At 47.4% G+C, this 18,684-nt stretch overlaps 1 protein-coding gene across 1 annotated transcript in view; it reads left to right on the top strand.

Moving 5' to 3' along the window:
* Nucleotides 1–18,684, top strand: part of ash1l (ash1 (absent, small, or homeotic)-like) — a 31,884-nt gene that overhangs the window by 11,903 nt on the left and 1,297 nt on the right. The window contains exons 5-25 of the mRNA XM_079749052.1: nt 1,786–2,429; nt 2,726–2,925; nt 3,060–3,154; nt 3,476–3,549; nt 3,647–3,692; nt 3,890–3,998; nt 5,022–5,228; nt 5,526–5,672; nt 7,666–7,774; nt 8,216–8,365; nt 9,019–9,086; nt 9,540–9,706; nt 10,129–10,281; nt 11,277–11,331; nt 11,966–12,098; nt 13,574–13,831; nt 15,146–15,232; nt 15,413–15,503; nt 15,921–16,059; nt 16,569–16,741; nt 17,168–17,334. Coding sequence (XP_079605178.1) covers nt 1,786–2,429; nt 2,726–2,925; nt 3,060–3,154; nt 3,476–3,549; nt 3,647–3,692; nt 3,890–3,998; nt 5,022–5,228; nt 5,526–5,672; nt 7,666–7,774; nt 8,216–8,365; nt 9,019–9,086; nt 9,540–9,706; nt 10,129–10,281; nt 11,277–11,331; nt 11,966–12,098; nt 13,574–13,831; nt 15,146–15,232; nt 15,413–15,503; nt 15,921–16,059; nt 16,569–16,741; nt 17,168–17,334 — 3,272 coding nt within the window. The remainder of the gene's footprint in view (nt 1–1,785; nt 2,430–2,725; nt 2,926–3,059; nt 3,155–3,475; nt 3,550–3,646; nt 3,693–3,889; nt 3,999–5,021; nt 5,229–5,525; nt 5,673–7,665; nt 7,775–8,215; nt 8,366–9,018; nt 9,087–9,539; nt 9,707–10,128; nt 10,282–11,276; nt 11,332–11,965; nt 12,099–13,573; nt 13,832–15,145; nt 15,233–15,412; nt 15,504–15,920; nt 16,060–16,568; nt 16,742–17,167; nt 17,335–18,684) is intronic.

The raw sequence follows: 18,684 nt of genomic DNA, 5'->3' as shown, positions 1-18,684 counted from the left end.
TAGTTTTGACAGCGAGGCCAGGGGAGGAGTGTGTTGTGCCGGGGCTATATTTGGTAGACACTTAGATCAGAAGCACCCGGTAAGGGGCTTAGTCTCATGTCTCCGCCAACAAACGTCGTCGCTGCCGGGCCTAATCCGCCCTGCTGGAGAGCACTAAGGCTGTGTGTGTGTGTGTGTGTGTGTGTGTGTGTGTGTGTGTGTGTATGTGTGTGTGTGTGTGTGTGTGTGTGTGTGCGTGTGCATGTGCGTGTGACAGCGTGTGGGATGTTGATGTTGGCTGGTGATCGCGATAGACTTTTTGTTTCAGTGTGAGACAGCAGCTCAGACCCAGGCGGAGTAAATCCTAGATGAGAGATTAGCGCTGGGAGGGACACATTGTGGACCAAATTAGGAGAAGCGGAGGGGAGGAGACGGAAGAGGGTGATGGAGAGGGTGGTGGAGGGAGGAGGAGAGGGGTAAATGATGAGAGGAGGATGTGGTGGAGGAGAGAGCACGGAGGAGAAAGGCTGAGTGGAAATAAGTGTAAAAGAAAAGGGGAAACTGCAGACAGTATTGAGGAAGCTTGCTTTAAATGAGCCATGTTCAAATAGCAAATTATTAAACAAACAGGCCTGTGGAAAGGTAGTGCCCGAGTATTTACAGAGCAACGTGTGGGCATGGGGGTGTGGGCTGATGGAATTGCGTCCACAAAAGGCTAATGGATGACAGGGTGGGGGTTGAGCTTGATGCCGGACAAGAAGCAGTGAAATGGTTAACAAGGCACGCCATAAAATGTAAACCGGGTTCTTGAGACGTGAAGGACAGAGAGGACATCAAGCAAGCGAGCACCGAAGACGGTGCGTAAAAAATGGCGTGGGTCAAAAAACATTGCAGTTTAGGCAAATGAAAAGAGATGGGCATAAAGGACTGGGGCAGGAATGATGAGTGATGGGGGGTCTTCTAAAGTCACAGGGCACTGGCAAAGGAGTGCGGGCAAGCCGGCCGCTGGAACAGCGCTGGTTAAGATGTTCTGTGACTAAAGTGGGCAGGGGTTGGGTGAAGAGAAAGAGGGTGCACATAGACCCAGTGTCTTGGAAGGAACTCAGTGTTGAGTTATTAAAGCAGATCATTGCCATGGTGGCGATTAATGAATGGCCGGACAAGAACGAGAAGGGAAAAGCCAAGATGACGGATGAAAGCAGAGACAGAGTGCAGGAGAGGGAGAGACAAGGAGGACGGGGGGGGTAGGAGAAATAGTTAAATAAAGGACGGGGCGATTAATAAAGCAAGAACTACTTGCGGCGTGGTACTCTGTCACAGTGGAAGACCTGCTACCACGCAGCCCTATTATTAGGGGCTGATACACCTAATGGCTGCGGAATGGTCCCTGCTGGCACTGCAATTGGGCAATTATGCGAGAGCTGGACGCAAAGTGTGCAACACGTTGGAAAGATGCCAGTGCGACGGCTTAACAGCTGCTATCGGCATCGCAGCGTGCCCGTCAGATCAGACTACCTGTGGTCACATAAATACACATCAGCATGGCATCCCTTTGTCTTAAATTGCTTAATTATCCTAATTCATCTTTTTTTGGGGGGATCCTAGTGCGAAGAGCAGATGGTCGGTGTCTGACAACCGTGGCTCGAATGTAGTGGTAAACATCATAAGGGGACAACCACATTCTTCTATAAACGACAAACATGTGGAATTGGCGAGCTACTGATTAATCTTGAAGTTACTCAGCTACTTTCCCTGTCACTAATTATGAGAGCCTCCGTCCATCCCCTCTGTGTCTCTCTTATCAAGGCTCCTCCGCTGGCCAGACCCATCAGCCCCCTCTGTTCCACCCGCACGCCACCACTGCCGCCGCCTCGACGCGCCTCTCGCCCTGCCGGGACTACTGCATGGACCCGCCGCAGTCCCACACAGCACACCACCACCACCACCACCACCACCACGGCCAGCCCCACCCCGCCGGCAACACCCCCAAACACAGCCTCCACCACGTCAACAAGATCCTGCGCGCCAAGAAGCTGCAGAGGCAGGCGCGCACGGGGAACAACGTGGTGAAGAAGCGGGGCCCCGGGCGCCCCCGGAAGTACCCGCTGCCGTCGCCGCCGCCCTCGCCCCCGTCCCCGCCGCCGCCGCCGCCGCCGCCCACGCCGCTGACCGAGGCGACCCAGAGTCGGCAGCGCGCGGGGGAGAGGGACCGGCTAGGTGGAGGGCCCCTGGCCAGAGGGTGGGAGGGGGACACGGTGACGGACGCCATCGAGGTAGTGGTCCAGGGCCAACGCAGGAAGGGGCCGAAGAGGAAACACTGGGAGGGAGACGGGGATGAGGAGGAGGAGGAGGAGGAGGAGGAGGAGGAGGAGAGGGAGGTGGAGGAGGAGGGGGAGGGGGATGAGGACGTGGAAGGGGAGGAGGGAGAGGGGGAAGAGGACGGGGAAGCAGTAGAGGCCGGGGAGGGTTCTGCAGGCAGAGTGGAGAACGTGGGCGGCCTGGTTGCAAGGCCTGCACCCGGGGGAGGAAGAGGCTGGATCACACCGGAAGACCTCCACCTTTTTCGGGGGTAAGCAAACTTTTTATTGCAAGGACACTTAGACACTATATTTGTCATGTAAGATTTCCCATGTTGGGCCACTTGAAGATAACACATTTTACAAGGGCTTATGTAAGAAAAGTATAAATATATATATATATGTACACATATAACATTTATCAAACTGACTTATCACGAGAACATTAGAGACCAAGTCATGGTTCTAATTTTAGCTCACTGGAAAGCAAGCCAGATGGCAACTGCTCCCCGGAACGCCCAGGCACCGTCTCCAGGGAAAAGGCTCCGCCCATGCCTATAACCAGCCAACGGGAGAAGAGGCCTGCCAGACCTCCAAAGAAAAAGTTCCAGAAGGCGGGGCTTTACTCTGATGTGTATAAGTCTGACGAGTGAGTGTCAATGAAAGAGTTCTACCGCTCTGAGAAAACTACAAGTCACACATGTATAATACAGAATGTTATAAATCGTACCAAATGTAACCTTCTGTGGTCGTTGTTGTAATGTCTGTACTTTTGTGCAATAGCCCCCGGAGCCAGCTTCTGCAGCTGAAAAAAGAGAAGCTGGAGTATATTCCCGGGGAACATGAACATGGCCTGTTCCCCGCACCAATTCACGTTGGTATGTCTGGAAGTGTGTTACGTTACCCGGTTATGGATTATTTATCTTAGTTGACCAAATAAGGCCATAAATGCATCAATGTGATGGCACACAGTCAATTTCAGGGAATACAGAACCTACTTGTAGAAAAGCATGCGTCACCTCACACTAGTACAGAACAAAGTATTTTATAAACTGCAAACACAGATGAGCATGCAGATATACTGCAGAAGTTGTATTCTAAAACATCCTGTCAAACGTATTCTGCCAATATTTTTTCTTCCTCTCATACACAGCTTGTATTGGCGCTCGTTTCACCTCTTCTTGTTTGCTTTTCTTTAGGCAAGTACTTAAGACAGAAGCGCATTGATTTCCAGTTGCCTTACGACATCTTGTGGCTGTGGAAACACGACCAGGTGATCAGCCTTGTCAAGCCATTCAAATTTATTTGGAGAGGTGTTTTCCCTGCTTTTCCCTTTGTGCTCACCACATGTTCTGTAACTTGTATTCCAGCTCTACAAGAGGCCTGACGTCCCCCTTTATAAAAAGATCAGATCAAGTGAGTAGCCAGCGTCTCAAATGACACCTGTGATTCCAACAATGGTGTGTTGTGAATTTCCTTCCTCGTAGTCAGTTGCTCTTTCTCCATCATCTCAGACTGTTTAATTGTTCTATCCAACCAGAGAGCGTTGGCATCAGGTTGGACAATCGTCACCAAAGATCCTGACCGACCTCTCTCATTGCTCTGTGTTCTAGATGTCTACGTGGATGTGAAGCCCCTCTCTGGGTACGAGGTGACCACGTGCAACTGCAGATCTCCGGACGACCCCACTGAGAAGGCCTGCCTTGACGACTGCTTAAACAGGTATTACAGCGGTGAAAATACCACCCTGGCTACATTTCAACAGCGAGACGGGGGCCTTACGTCTCCGTTACCACAGAGCACAATACAAAATCAGCTCCCTGAAGAATGTATCGAGTGCCAGGTGCAACCTGAGACTTGAAACGCTGAGAGATGAACAGCGCTCTTGTGAAGTGAATCACATGCTTTATTTTTTGTTTTTTTGCCACCGTTTTTTGAGGCAGGATATAATTGCTGATTTGTGAAGTGTAAACTGAATTGCGATTCATCCATGTAACGGAAATCGTGCCAATTTCTATATAATCATCATGTTCAGAGTGCTCACCATTGGGTCAGATTGCATGCTGCATTATTCTGCATACAGGCTGAAAATGCCCAAATACTGACGAGCCGGATTAGTGAGACCAGACCGGGCCATGCAGCTACATCTTCTCTACACTGTGTTCTGCTCACACAAACCAGAGCCACAAGCTGACTGCGGTCTGATCCTTCCTTACAGAGTGTTTAAACATTATCTTCCAACACCCAAAACACATATGTTATGTTGTTGTATTTATAACATGTCGAATAGCACATTTATAAATGTGCTGAATTCTAACTCTGGTGGGCATTAGCCTGCTGACTGCTGTTATAGAACAAAAAGCACTGCAGAAACCCGATAAGGGATGCTGCTAGAGCACACCTATATGCTAGTGTACAGGAGTCCTTTGGAGCACATTGGAGCCCTTTTCTTCTGCCATCTAGTGGCGGAACATACTCGAGTCAAAACCTTGTTTGTAGTCGCTTTGTGTGAAGTGCGCCAGCCAGCGCTTTGTGAGGATGTCTTAACCAAGAAGACATCCTCACAGCCCTCATACGGCGATTTGACAAGTGTCATGCCCCTCTGAGGTATTGAACCTCTCCCCCTGAAGAGCGCAAGAGCCGCGCATCCACACCGGCGTCACGGGCCAAACAGCGGCTATAAACGCTGCCGACGGCGACTTACAATCCCCGCTCAAGGCGTTCCCATTCCCCCGTCTCCCACAGGATGAGCTTCGCCGAGTGCTCGCCCAGCATCTGCCCGTGCCGGGAGCAGTGTGACAACCAGCACATCCAGAGGCACGAGTGGGTCCAGTGCCTGGAGCGCTTCCGCGCCGAGGGCAAGGGCTGGGGCATCCGCACCAAGGAGGCCCTCCGCTCGGGCCAGTTCATCATCGAGTACCTCGGGGAGGTGGTCAGCGAGCACGAGTTCAGGTGAAGGCAGTGGAGGAGACCGGGGTGGACGCCACTGACACGCACCGACCACTTATATGCAAATGTGTCTGAAAAGCTGACACTCTTGTTTGGTGAATACAGTGCAATTAGGAAAGATGACATATTTATGGAAGAACCGGTTCAGTCGGGGCTATGAAAGGAATGTGCAGGCTGTGTAGTACACAAACCAGTTCCAAAACCATTCTTTTGGAGCTATTTAATATTGTGGAAATAGCTTCCGTTCCCAGGGGATCCAGTGTAACATCCCTGTTCTTCTCCTCTGTGGGGGGATCTCAGGAGCCGCATGATGGAGCAGTACTTTGCACACAGCGGACAGTACTGTCTGAACCTGGACAGCGGCATGGTGATTGATAGCTACCGCATGGGCAATGAGGCCCGCTTCATCAACCACAGCTGTGAGCCCAACTGTGAGATGCAGAAGTGGTGAGTGTCACGTCGACGCCATTGGTCTGCCTGTTGCACAACCGCACACAGAGACACACACACACACATAAACAAATACACACATAAACGCACACACACACACACACACACAAGCACACACACACACACACACACACACACACACACACTACATATTATGCAAATACATTTGACGTTAGTAGCCAAAGCTCAATGTTGTCATACTCTGCCTAATTAATTAATACAATTGAAATGGAGAAAGCATTTCAGAAGAGCTAATTTGATAAAACATGACTATTTCTACTACTACTAGCACACAGCAGTTGATTCAGATCTATGTAGGTCTCAGGTCTTCCCCCTGAATAAGCACTGAGGTGGTGGGGGTTAGGCACTGAAAATAGAGATGAAAATGATTCTTATGAAGTGTTGCGATGGTTCTGACCGCATCTTTAAATAACATCCTGATGCCTGCAGCTTTCTGTTTTGTTTTTGATAGTTCTTAGAAATAGTTGCTGAGGTACAAGAAGTTTGCTTTTTCTTAGTTCTATTTGGGGATCTTCTCAAGCCTGCTACTCTCATGTGGACCATGCACTACAGTGCAGCACATACATCACAGTACACGAAGCAACCGGATTCAATCATTCAAAACTCAAACCACTGCAAATAAAATCTTGGGTTGAAACAACTATGTAGTTAAATAGCTCCCTTTTAACGTGCGAAAAAAAGCAGCTCTTTTTGTTGGCCTTCCTCGGGCAGATCTTGTTTGTTCGTGCAGTGGGACCCTAATGAGATCAGGCAATCCACTCTCCCAGAGTCTAGCCGTGATAACGGGTTTAGAGAGGCCTCGTTGCTGCGCTAAACCACTTGCTTAAGTTTCCCCCGTAGGGTTAGCTTGGTTTCCCCGCTCTCGGACATCCAGTTAAGCAGCCTCTGCTACCTGAGGCATACAAGCCTGCTACTCAAACTATTCGCCTTGAGGGAGTTGGAGGATGTTTGCTCTGAAAAGATTTGAGAAAACTTGCAGAAACAAATCTTAAGGAAAAAAAACTAGAAAATAACCCCAAGGACTGCATACAGCTGACAAACCATGTTGACCCAAACGTCCCTGTCTGCTGCCTCGCTCTGGGACACCGTGAAGACAAGTGTCCACACAGAACTGTGTGTGTGTGTGTGTGTGTGTGTGTGTGTGTGTGTGTGTGTGTGTGTGTGTGTGTGTGTGTGTGTGTGTGTGTGTGTGTGTGTGTGTGTGTGTGTGTGTGTGTGTGTGTGTGTGTCTTGTTTGCCAACGCGTACGTTCACATTCACGTCAGGGGCGGCTGGCTCAGACAAAAACAAATTGGTTAGAAGCTTTGTAGCACAATGCGTGCCGACTCGTCCGTCCTGCGAAGGAGAGAGAAAGAGGGGGATTCTGCAGGTAGGCGGGCGGCCTGACATCCAGCTGTGTGGCTCCCACAGACAAAGTGCTGAAGCATCTGTTTCGCCTTTGTTCTTTTTTATAGCCATGTAGAAGGAATGAATTATCATGGCAAATGCAAACCAGGACTCCGGTTCTGTGTCCTGTGTTCTTGAAGGGAACGCCGTTAACCCAGTCCCGGGGAGGAGCTGGGACTGTGGCACGGAGGTTGCTGCGGCAGCAGTTTCTTTCTTCTATGAAGTGGAAGAATCGGTCTTTTGAAACGTGTCACTTGAATCTGGCTACCGTTCAGACAGGATGCAAAGCGAGCGTTTTGGCACATACTAACGGGATGTATTGAGTGTTCAAATCAAAGTAGTTGGTGGGCGATCTTTGGAGTTACTGGTGTGTAGTACTCTTATTACTACTGCGCTTGCTTGAATACCCCCTCATCCACAACACAAATACATACACGAACACACACACACACACACACACACACACACACACACACACACACATACACACACACACACACACACAGACACACACACACACACACACAAAAGCAGAATGCGGCTGTTGGCTATTATAGTGATACTGATGCCCTATTGGTTTCAGGTCGGTAAACGGCGTGTACAGGATCGGCCTCTTCGCTCTCAAGGATATGGGCAGCGGCACGGAGCTCACCTACGACTACAACTTTCACTCCTTCAACACAGAAGAACAGGTAGGACACCGCCCACAGGCAGCCCACTCATTCTCATTCCCAGGTCATCTCGTGGTGCAACTATTTTTACTACCAATGAAACTATTGTGTAAAAGATTAATACAATTTCTAAGCAATTAATATATATTTAATTTATCTAGATATTATTATTCTTTATGTATGTATCTAAATACATAAATTAGGAAATATTTAATAATAGCACATGCCCATCATTGAGTTACCAGTGCCCAAATTCAAATTAAATCAAGGCGAAACAGCCTGTTTGTCTGTCAAGCAGCAAATAATAATTATTATAGATTTCTACATTAAAACGAAATAGAAACAAGCACTTTCTCGAAACACAGCAAGTGCCTCTTTTAGTACCTTTTAGTCTATCGTTTAACGTTCTGTAGTATTTAACCAACTTTTTCATTTTGTTATTTTTTCCGTTTTCCATGGCAGCAAGCGTGTGAATGCGGCTCAGAGAGCTGCCGGGGAATCATTGGCGGGAAGAGCCAGCGAATCAACGGCCTCCCTGGGAAAGCCGGCGGGACACGACGTCTGGGTCGCCTGAAGGAGAAACGCAAGTCGAAACACCAGCTTAAAAAACGAGTGAGTCTAACACACCGGGAGCTGCAGAGAAATGAAGAGAAGCGTGTGCTGCGGGTTCAAAATCTTGCAGGCGACAAAAGAAAAGGAATGTTTGCGAAAAAAATTGTAGTTATCATAAAAATTGAAATAAACAAAACAGGGGACTTAATGACATGGAAATAAGAACAAAGTCCATCCTAGATTAAAACAACCAGGGCTTTTTGGTGCATACACTGTTTAATTAATTGCCACGCCGACGCGGCCCATCTTCCATGTAATGGACACCGGGACAATGTGGAGCTGCTTCATGCTCCTCTCGGTTTGAATTTGGGTGTGCCGTGTATCTAGGCCACGCACGCCTCCTCGTCTCACAGGGGCTCTGAGTGCGCCGCGAGCGCTCTCAAATGGCAACGTTGAATGACGTGCAGAGAGCTCCACCTGGGCTTCTCTCAGCGGATAACAGTCTGGATAACAGAGCGAGACAGTCTCCTGTCCTCTGCTTGAGTTCCCTCAGTCTGTGTTTCCAGAGTTTAAATTACAATGCAAACATTGGGGCCGTTGCTGTCCCATGTTGGGACCCTCCATGTATGAATGTGTGGATTTAAAGGAAAGCCCTGGTCCATGTCTCATGCTGCTCCGGGCGAAGTCGTTAACGTATCTATCCCCGTCTGCAGGAGGAGGAGTCGGGTGACAGCAGCAAACTGTACCCCCACCTCATGAAGCCCATGTCTAACAGAGAAAGGTACTGTCACACACGAGTGCACGCACTCACCCTCGCACACACACACACACACACACACACACACACACACACACGCACACACATACACGATAATGGATTATAGTCGAGGAAAATGTTTTGGCTGTGTAAAAGTGGTCTGTGAGTCCTACGACACACATTCACCAAACAGCACAGACTGGGGGGGAGCAGCCAATAGATCCCCTATTGACTATTGATAACCCCCTTCTCAATGTCTCTCTCTCTCTGTCTCTCTCTCTCTCTCTCTCTGCCTGTCTATCTCCCTGTCTCTCTCTCTGTCTCTCTGTCTCTCTTCTCTCTCTCTGCCTGTCTATCTTCCTGTCTCTCTCTCTCTGTCTCTCTGTCTCTCTCTCTCCCTCTCTCTCTCTCTCTCTCTCTCTCTCTCTCTCTCTCTCTCTCTCTCCTCCTGTCTGCCACCCTTGGCGTTCGGTACAGGAACTTTGTGCTGAAGCACCGGGTGTTCTTGCTGAGAAACTGGGAGAAGATGCGTGAGAAGCAAGAGCTGCTGAAGAGAGAGGGCGAACGAGACCGGGACGCCAGCAGCCTGTCCATCTACGCGCGCTGGGGAGGCGTGATCCGTGACGACGGTAACATCAAGTCTGGTGCGTGTCCGGCGGCGACGGCGGCGTGCTCTTAGCTTAGTGTAGTGGGGACGCAGTAGCATGGCTGCAGTAGCCTTCTGTGTGAAGGTGAATGTACGCACCCGTGACGCTGTTGAGGTCACATGTGTATGTGAAAAAAGGGGGAGGGCTTCCGTAACGCAATACAAATCCAATATCCACAGCCATCATATTCTACAAGCATTAAGCCCTGGTTTAGATTGATGCTCTGCTTCGAGTGGATTCGGAGTGTGTATAGCACAGAAAATATCCAGGCTTCCTAAGATGATATAAAGTAATAGCGGCAAATCTATCACGCGTGCAATATTGCAATTATCGATCCCTACTGCGTTATATTCAGCACACCACCCCTCCGGCGGACCGTATGCCCATGCATGCATTGAGCCGCACTGTTTTGTCTTCAGACGTCTTCCTGACCCAGTTCTCGGCACTGCAGACGTCGCGCTCGGTGCGCACGCGGAGGCTGGCGGCGGCCGAGGAGAACACGGAGGTGACGCGCACCGCACGCCTGGCGCACATCTTCAAGGAGATCTGCGACATGATCACCAGCTACAAGGGTATGGCTCCGCACTCACGCAGACAGGCCAACGGGGCCAACAAATTAGCATTGGTATGATTATTAACCATCAGGGTGACCGGATAGCATTCGGCAGACCATGATAAAATCCCATTGTAAACTTTAGCAAATGCTATATGACTCTTGTTTGACAAACCGAATGTGTTCAGTTATCCTTAAAGTTTGTCCAAATAATCAAACACGATTGGGACTCCGCCATGCTCAGTGTTCATTTTCTTACAGCAGCACCCCATCTCCCTGGGGTATTTCTATGGTTCCCACGTTTCCCCTCTCTTAAGTCAGCTTGCCGCTAAGAGCCAGCAGGTGTGAAGTCGTAATGTAAACACTAAAAACAGCTGCATCTTTAAGCCCCCTGCAGAGCAGACCAGTAGCTTTGTCCGCAGCTGTTGCAGCACAGAAACCAAACTCCCATCGCCTTAAATTGTAACTGGGATCTTTTACTCGCTCAGGTATAATAGGATTAAAGCATATGACAGTTGGATTATGTATGTCGTTTTACGCAATGATTGAGTATCGTGATTATCAAAAGGAACTCCACAGGATTTTGGTATGTGAGTTTATTACATCCCTTTAGGATATTCAAGACTAAAGAAGATATTAAAGAATCGGATTTAGGTTGTTTTTTGAGGCACACGATTCAAATGAGACGTTTAATTCTAATATTTTTCCCCATATTTTATCTGAAATTTAATGCAATGCTTGAACGATACTCAACATTGACATTGAAGTATTGCCCAAGACATGAACAACAACAGCATGTCTCCTTCAGGGGAACAAAATTGAATTGTCACAACACATAAATCATGGTATTGTATGCATAGTAGGCCCCCTGGGGTACATACAACGACATCCTTTCTCTTTACACTGATTTAGTATCGAGTGTAATGGGCACGTTACACACGTTGAGACACACACTCATACACAAACACACAAACATTGTGCGGTGGAATGTAACCCTTTCCTTCCTTCTCTCAGATTCGTCCGGCCAGACCCTAGCAGCTCCCCTCGTCAACCTTCCATCCAGGAAGAGGTGAGTGTGTGTTTCATAAAGAGAGGAAGGCAGCATCCATCGGCCATGAAAAGAACTTGGTGCTTTCTTGGTTCTTAAGGCCTTATTATCCGATAGTGTTTTATTTTGAGAGTAGAGAAGTTAAAAGAGAGTAAGAGAGTAGAAGAGGGAGCAAGCCCTCACGTGCTTGTCCTTCCTCACCAACACTATGCATGCTCGGGAACCGGCAAAGTAGTTCTCCGTGCATCAATCGGTGTTTGCTTGATGGCGCACATCATGCTTATATCGAGAAGATCAAGGAATTTGAGTGATTAAGACTCTATTATGATGGAAAAAGTAGACATTTGTTTTATGTGCGTGTATGCATTTGCATGCATGCATTTGCGCGTATGCATTTTAACCAGTAGTGCCGCATTTCCCCCATGCGTCTTAAAAGATGTATTCTCTTCCCATGTGAGTAATCGACTGGGAATTGAGTACATAACGCAATCACCCGATCTTGGAAACAGTAAAAGAATCACCGTCCCTAGCAGTCATGCCTCCTGGAGGAGTTTAGGAAACACTGGATCAGGAGTGCAGAGGTCTTCTAGCAATCACAGTCCCGTGTGTCCCCTGATCAGTGCTGAAAGGCCTCTGTGTTTGCCTGTGACCCCAGGAACAGCCAGTACTACGAGAAGGTGTCGGAGCCGCTGGACCTGAGCACCATCGAGAAGCAGATCCTCACGGGCCACTACAAGACGGTGGAGGCCTTCGACGCGGACATGCTCAAAGTGTTTCGCAATGCAGAGGTACAGAACCGTACACGGTACATACACACAGACAGACACACAGTCAAACAAGGGCTTTTAACAAGAGAGCACTGCAAAACATATACTTCCCTTTGCATACGAGTTGTATTCTTAGGTGTATTTGAAATAAGCATCATTCGTTCTTCATAATGGCACAGCTGTATAGAAGTTTGATAATGCAAAGCCAATGTCACTGTTTTATTCAAAACAGTTGTCGTTAGCTTTTTTAAAGCTTTGGTTTGCCCCAGACTGAGGGACCAGTGTATTAGCAAATCTCCTGGGGCAAAGGTGTTTAGTAGAGTGTAGTACGGTATATTGTTTACATCCACCAGCTCCATGCTAACAGTCATACGCTAACAAGGCAGGACTGAACCAGTTGTTCAGGCTGCATATGGATGTAATGTAGGCTAAGTACCCATACCTCAGGCATTGACTAGTAGTAAGAGAAGGTCTTGGGTATCTGTCCCAAAGCTAGTAGACAGTGGATGGATCCAAGACCAATGAAAAATGAACCTTCCAAAAGCATCAACATCCATGTGAAATATTTGGTCCTTATTTGAAAAAAATAAGAAACCAAAGCGCACGGTCAGCCGTAATAAAGAAACATCTGAGGGTTTTCCTCTGGTTTCATACACACAACCACACACAGACACACACACACACACACACAATGCCAGCTCAATGTTCTGCTTAGCTGTTGTATAGCTTCCTGTCCTCGTGGTGTTTTAACAGCGTGCCGCTCAGACCCTTTTGATTTATAGCTGTATAGTTTGCTAGTTTAAACAAGTGCTACTTGAGAGCTCTCATGACCGCCAGGTCTTTGAGTAACACAAGCTTAAGTGGATCACTTAAATTAGCCCCCCCCACCTCGCCTGCCCCTTTCACGAAGACCACACTTTAAGTCAAGCAGGTAGTTTATTGTTTATGTAAGGCTTATAGGGTATAGCCACTTGTTGATGCATGGCTACATTTGAACATCCACGCTAGCATACTGCAGGTAGGCAAGCGTAGTATGTAGCACGTCTGTAATCTCATTTACACATAGTATGCAAAATACGATAGTTGTCTAGAATTCTAAGTATTATTTACACTACACTATAGTCACTTCGATAACCCACAGTACATTTCAACAGGAGGATGTCCGTCTTAACCAAACTTTAAAATGTAAAAACAGGAATTTTGTGTTATAAATATTATTATTATTATTATTATTATTATTATTATAATTGCAATCATATGCAACATTGCACTGTTTGGTGGCTTTGTAGCCTGTAGTCATCAATTACAACCATCAACATGAATTCCACAACACCTTAGTACTTGGCTCTCTACTAAATTGGCTCTTGTACTAATTGATGCCAGAAAACGAAACACTATAGTAGGTAGCAGGTGCTGGTGCTAGGTGCCGGCCTGTAGCTCTCTCCATGCATGCTGCGCGGAGGTGGTCCTGACACGATCCCCCTGCTGCCCCACAGAGGTACTACGGCAGGAAGTCCTCGCTGGGCCGCGACGTCAACCGGCTGAGGAAGGCGTACTACAGCGCACGCCACGAGGCCGCCGTGCAGATCGACGAGATCGTGGGCGAGACGGCCAGCGAGGCGGACAGCTCTGATTCATTGGAGCGCGACCATGCCCACCACGGCGGCTCGCACGACAAGGACGACGACGTCATCCGCTGCATCTGTGGGATGTACAAGGACGAGGGCCTCATGATCCAGTGTGAAACGTGCATGGTGCGTCACTGTGGTTTGGGTTCTGTACAGGGTTCGGGTTGAACCAGAAGCACTACTCCCTTTGTGTTTTTCCCTCTGTGTCTCTAGCCCAGAATGGTTGCTGAATGTTTACCCGGGTGTCGCAACAACCAATGATAAAAGCGCTTGAGCATACGGAAAGTGTTGAATCGATGTGTAGCATGTAGACGTTTAGTTTTTAAAGGGAGTTAGAAGGGAGTTAGTAAGAAGCAAGAGTATGTGTACTACTAAGAGTACACGTACTCTTGGAGTACACATACTCTTAGTAGATCATTTGAACAAGGTGGTGCATTAAAGTGCGGACGGTGGTAGTTTTCTCTCCTTCAAACAGCAGTGGATAGTTGGCTGGCACATTATTTGTTATTTTTAGCCGCAGTGAAAACAGAGAAGGGTAGCGAGTCAAGTAAAGCAAGTGTGCTCCATTTGAAATCAAAACCCCCGCAGCCCACAGCCATGGTTTAATATACAAATGGTTTTGCCCCCTTGCACCCTTGTTGCCCACCCAGGCCCCAGAACCACGCTCTTACCCAACGACTCTGGGTGGTTGCAATTCCATTTTGCTAGTGCGTGTGTGTGTGTTTAAATCTTGTGATGATTGAATCAAGCGAGCAGACAAAGTGGCTCAGGGCTAGAGCGTGTGGGGTCAGATCAGCCTTATTGAACCCAGTGGTTTGCGGAGAGCCGGGCCAAATAAAGTCTCACCTCATTACTGAGAGCTGAAGCTGAAGCATACTCCTAAGGACATTTTCCATTTCTAATCGCAAGCCAATCCCCGTTTTTTTAAGTAAACGGTGTGATTCCAATTCAGCTGTCTTGGTCTTCTATTCTGTTGTTAGTAATCCTTCTAGCTGACATAACTGTCCAACTTCAGAAATACGGGTCTGTTATGAATTTGTTTTCAGAATAAGAAATTAGCAGCGGCAGCAACCACCACCGTCAAACCACCGCTAGTTTGTGTTTCTTGGCTGAGGCGGTTTGCAAGTTTCACAGAGCCACACAGCGACTTGTTTTCATGTCCCTAAACTGAGTCTGTGGGTAAAACCATTCACTTCCAAGCGTCCAATTGAACCGCTTAGTCTGCTGACGAGCTGGAAATGAACTTGGGGCGGCCAATCAAAACAGCACTTTCCCAACATGCTTTTCCTTCAAAGTGGATCCACAGCTCAATTGAACGTAGTTCACTTTGTTCAACGATAACATTTGTATTACAATAGATTGACTTGGTAGTGGTGCTTTTGATAAACATAGATTACAGTATCTATATGTAATGTTACTGTGTGTCGGCCCTCCCAAAAGGTATGGCAGCACTTTGACTGCATGCGGTTGGAAACCGAGGTGGAGCACTACTCATGTGAGCAGTGTGAGCCGCGCCCTTTGGACCGGGTAGGTGGCCTTACATTACTCCTACCCATCCACCATTGTCTTACACTATGTAATCTGACATTGGACAATTTTAATTTTTATAATAACATCATCTTCATCCGTGAATTTTAGTTTCTTCATTTGAATCTTTCATCTTGACCCATCTGCCCCTGGTTCTAACGCGCTCTGACTGGTTGGTAGGAAGTACCAATGCTGCCCCAGCCCAGCTATGCCCAGTCCGGCTCGATGTACTTCATCTGCTTGCTCCGAGACGAGCTGCTGCTGCACCAAGGTATGGAGGCCCGGCGGTTAGCCATGCACACAGAGCAGACTCAGCCATTTGTTTACTATGAAGTCACTTAGCGGGCTCTTTGGAGCTGGTTGGGGTTAGGGATCGTGCTCAAAGATGTCCACAGGAAGACTGGGGACATAACAGTGGAACCCTGATCCCTGCGAGTCCAGCACCCTAACCACTACGAGACAATCCTGCCCTCTATATGCACTCCTATGTTGGTAGAGGTAGCTAATCTTTGTCTGGAAGCTGAGTTAATTGAAACATTATTTATTGTACTATTTAAGTGTGATTATCTATGTATTTTATGGGGGTGTTACATATGTAGCATAGCAGCAAATAAAATAGAAAGTTTGACAGCACAACCAATATATATAAATATTTGTGTGTGTGCGTGTGTGTGTGTGTTGTGTGCAGGCGATTGTGTGTACCTGATGAGGGATAGCAGACGCACCACCGAGGGCCAGCCGATCAGACAGTCATACCGGCTCTTGACTCACGTCAACAGAGACAACCTGGACATCTTCCGCATCGAAAAGCTCTGGAAGAACGAGAAGTGAGTCTTTTGCTTCATCCTCTTTTGCTTTCTGTGTTTTCTTTCTTTCATTCTTTCTCTCTTTCTTTGTCCTTTCTGTGTTTCTTTTCTCTCTGTCTTATTTTCATCTTTCTAGATAGCAAAGTAGTATCAGGGTTGCGGAAATGCATTCAGTCACAAAGCACTTTGGGTAAACGTGTTAAGAAGCCTTTTCTCAAATGACATGGAGAAGAGCTGTTTTGATATACGGAGTTCTCTGACTTGTTGAGCATGGTTGTGTTCCTGTAAACATAATTGGTGTTATCGGAAACCGTTACAGGGCTTTGCTTCCTTACCCATGGAACTGACACCAGAAATTCTGCTTTCACTTCTACTCTCAACACAGTTTAGTCTGCACTGTAGCTCCAACCATGCTCTCTCAGTACCATTAAGCACTAACACTTTATTCTGTTTGTGTGTGTGTTTGCGTGTGTGTGTGTGTGTGTGTCCACGTGTGCGTGTGCGTGTGTTTTATCTTTTTGTGTGTGAAGGGGTGAGCGGTTTGCTTTTGGTCACCACTACTTCCGGCCCCACGAGACGCACCACTCCCCGTCACGCCGCTTCTACCAGAACGAGCTGTTCCGCATGCCCCTGTACGAGATCATCCCCCTGGAGGCCGTGGTGGGCAACTGCTGCGTCCTGGACCTGTACACCTACTGCAAGGGTGAGAGCACAGGCTCACACACATGGACGCATGCACACATGCACACACACACACACACACACACACACGCACGCGCACATTAATGTACTCTTACACTGAGGCAGATCCTGAGTCCGTGGAGGGTTGTCGGTTGAAATCCTGAAGTCATCCGTGCAATCAGGGAACAGATTTGGTTGGCTGGCCTCACTCAACTTGAAACTGCAGTGATGCGCTGCCCTTGAGCAATGCGTTTAAACCAAGTGTACTCTGAGGTCTTCTACGGCAAAGCCTTCGAGAACATAACAGCTCATGTGTTTGTCATTTAAGGCTCTGTTTCATGGGTGAACGTCTATGCATACGCACATCGCACTTCACACTCCCGCGCCCACGACCGTGGATGTTTGCATGATTAGGAAGTGTTAAACGGCGGTCCCCCCCACCCTGCAGGGCGGCCGAAAGGCGTGAAGGAACAGGACGTGTACATATGCGACTACCGGCTGGACAAGTCAGCCCACCTCTTCTACAAGATCCACCGCAACCGCTATCCGGTCTGCACCAAGCCCTATGCCTTCAACCACTTCCCCAAGCGGCTGGCGCCCAAGAGGGACTTCTCGGTAAGACCTGTAGCTACTGTGGCTAAACTAGCATCTTATTAACAGTACATATAGCTACTGTAGCATCTTATGAACAGTACATATAGCTACTGTGGCTGAACTAGCATCTTATTAACAGTACATATAGCTACTGTAGCATCTTATGAACAGTACATATAGCCACTGTGGCTGAACTAGCATCTTATTAACAGTACATATAGCTACTGTAGCATCGTATTAACAGTACATATAGCTACTGTGACTGAACTAGCATCTTATTAACAGTACATGTAGCTACTGTAGCTGAACTAGCATCGTATTAACAGTACATATAGCTACTGTGGCTGAACAAGCATTGTATTAACAGTACATATAGCTACTGTAGCATCTTATGAACAGTACATATAGCTACTGTGGCTGGACTAGGATCTTATTAACAGTGCATATAGCTACTGTGGCTGAACTAGCATCGTATTAACAGTACATATAGCTACTGTAGCATCTTATGAACAGTACATATAGCTACTGTGGCTGAACTAGCATCTTATTAACAGTACATGTAGCTACTGTGGCTGAACTAGCATCTTATTAACAGTACATATAGCTACTGTGGCTGAACTAGCATCTTATTAACAGTACATATAGCTACTGTAGCATCTTATGAACAGTACATATAGCTACTGTGGCTGAACTAGCATCTTATTAACAGTACATGTAGCTACTGTGGCTGAACTAGCATCTTATGAACAGTACATATAGCTACTGTAGCATCGTATTAACAGTACATATAGCTACTGTGACTGAACTAGCATCTTATTAACAGTACATGTAGCTACTGTAGCTGAACTAGCATCGTATTAACAGTACATATAGCTACTGTGGCTGAACAAGCATTGTATTAACAGTACATATAGCTACTGTAGCATCTTATGAACAGTACATATAGCTACTGTGGCTGGACTAGGATCTTATTAACAGTGCATATAGCTACTGTGGCTGAACTAGCATCGTATTAACAGTACATATAGCTACTGTGGCTGAACTAGCATTGTATTAACAGTACATATAGCTACTGTGGCTGAACTAGCATCTTATAACAGTAATTATAGCTACTGTGGCTGAACTAGCATCGTGCTTTCTGTTCCTATCGATACAGTGGCTATACTAGCTTTTTGCTAACTGTACCTTTAGCTACAGTGGTTAAACTAGCATCTTACTCACAGTACCTTTAGATACAGTGGTTAAACTAGCATCTTTCGCACAGTTCCTTTAGCTACAGTGGCTAAACTAGCATCTTTCTCACAGTACCTTTAGCTACAGTGGCTAGCCTAGCGTCCTTTTTGCAGTGCCTTTAGCTGCATTGGCTAAGGG

The sequence above is a fragment of the Pollachius pollachius genome (assembly GCF_949987615.1).
Source record: "Pollachius pollachius genome assembly, chromosome: 13".
Taxonomy (NCBI): Eukaryota; Metazoa; Chordata; class Actinopteri; order Gadiformes; family Gadidae; genus Pollachius; species Pollachius pollachius.
Note: the sequence above shows the minus strand (reverse complement) of the source record. Positions and strands in the feature narration are given on the sequence as shown.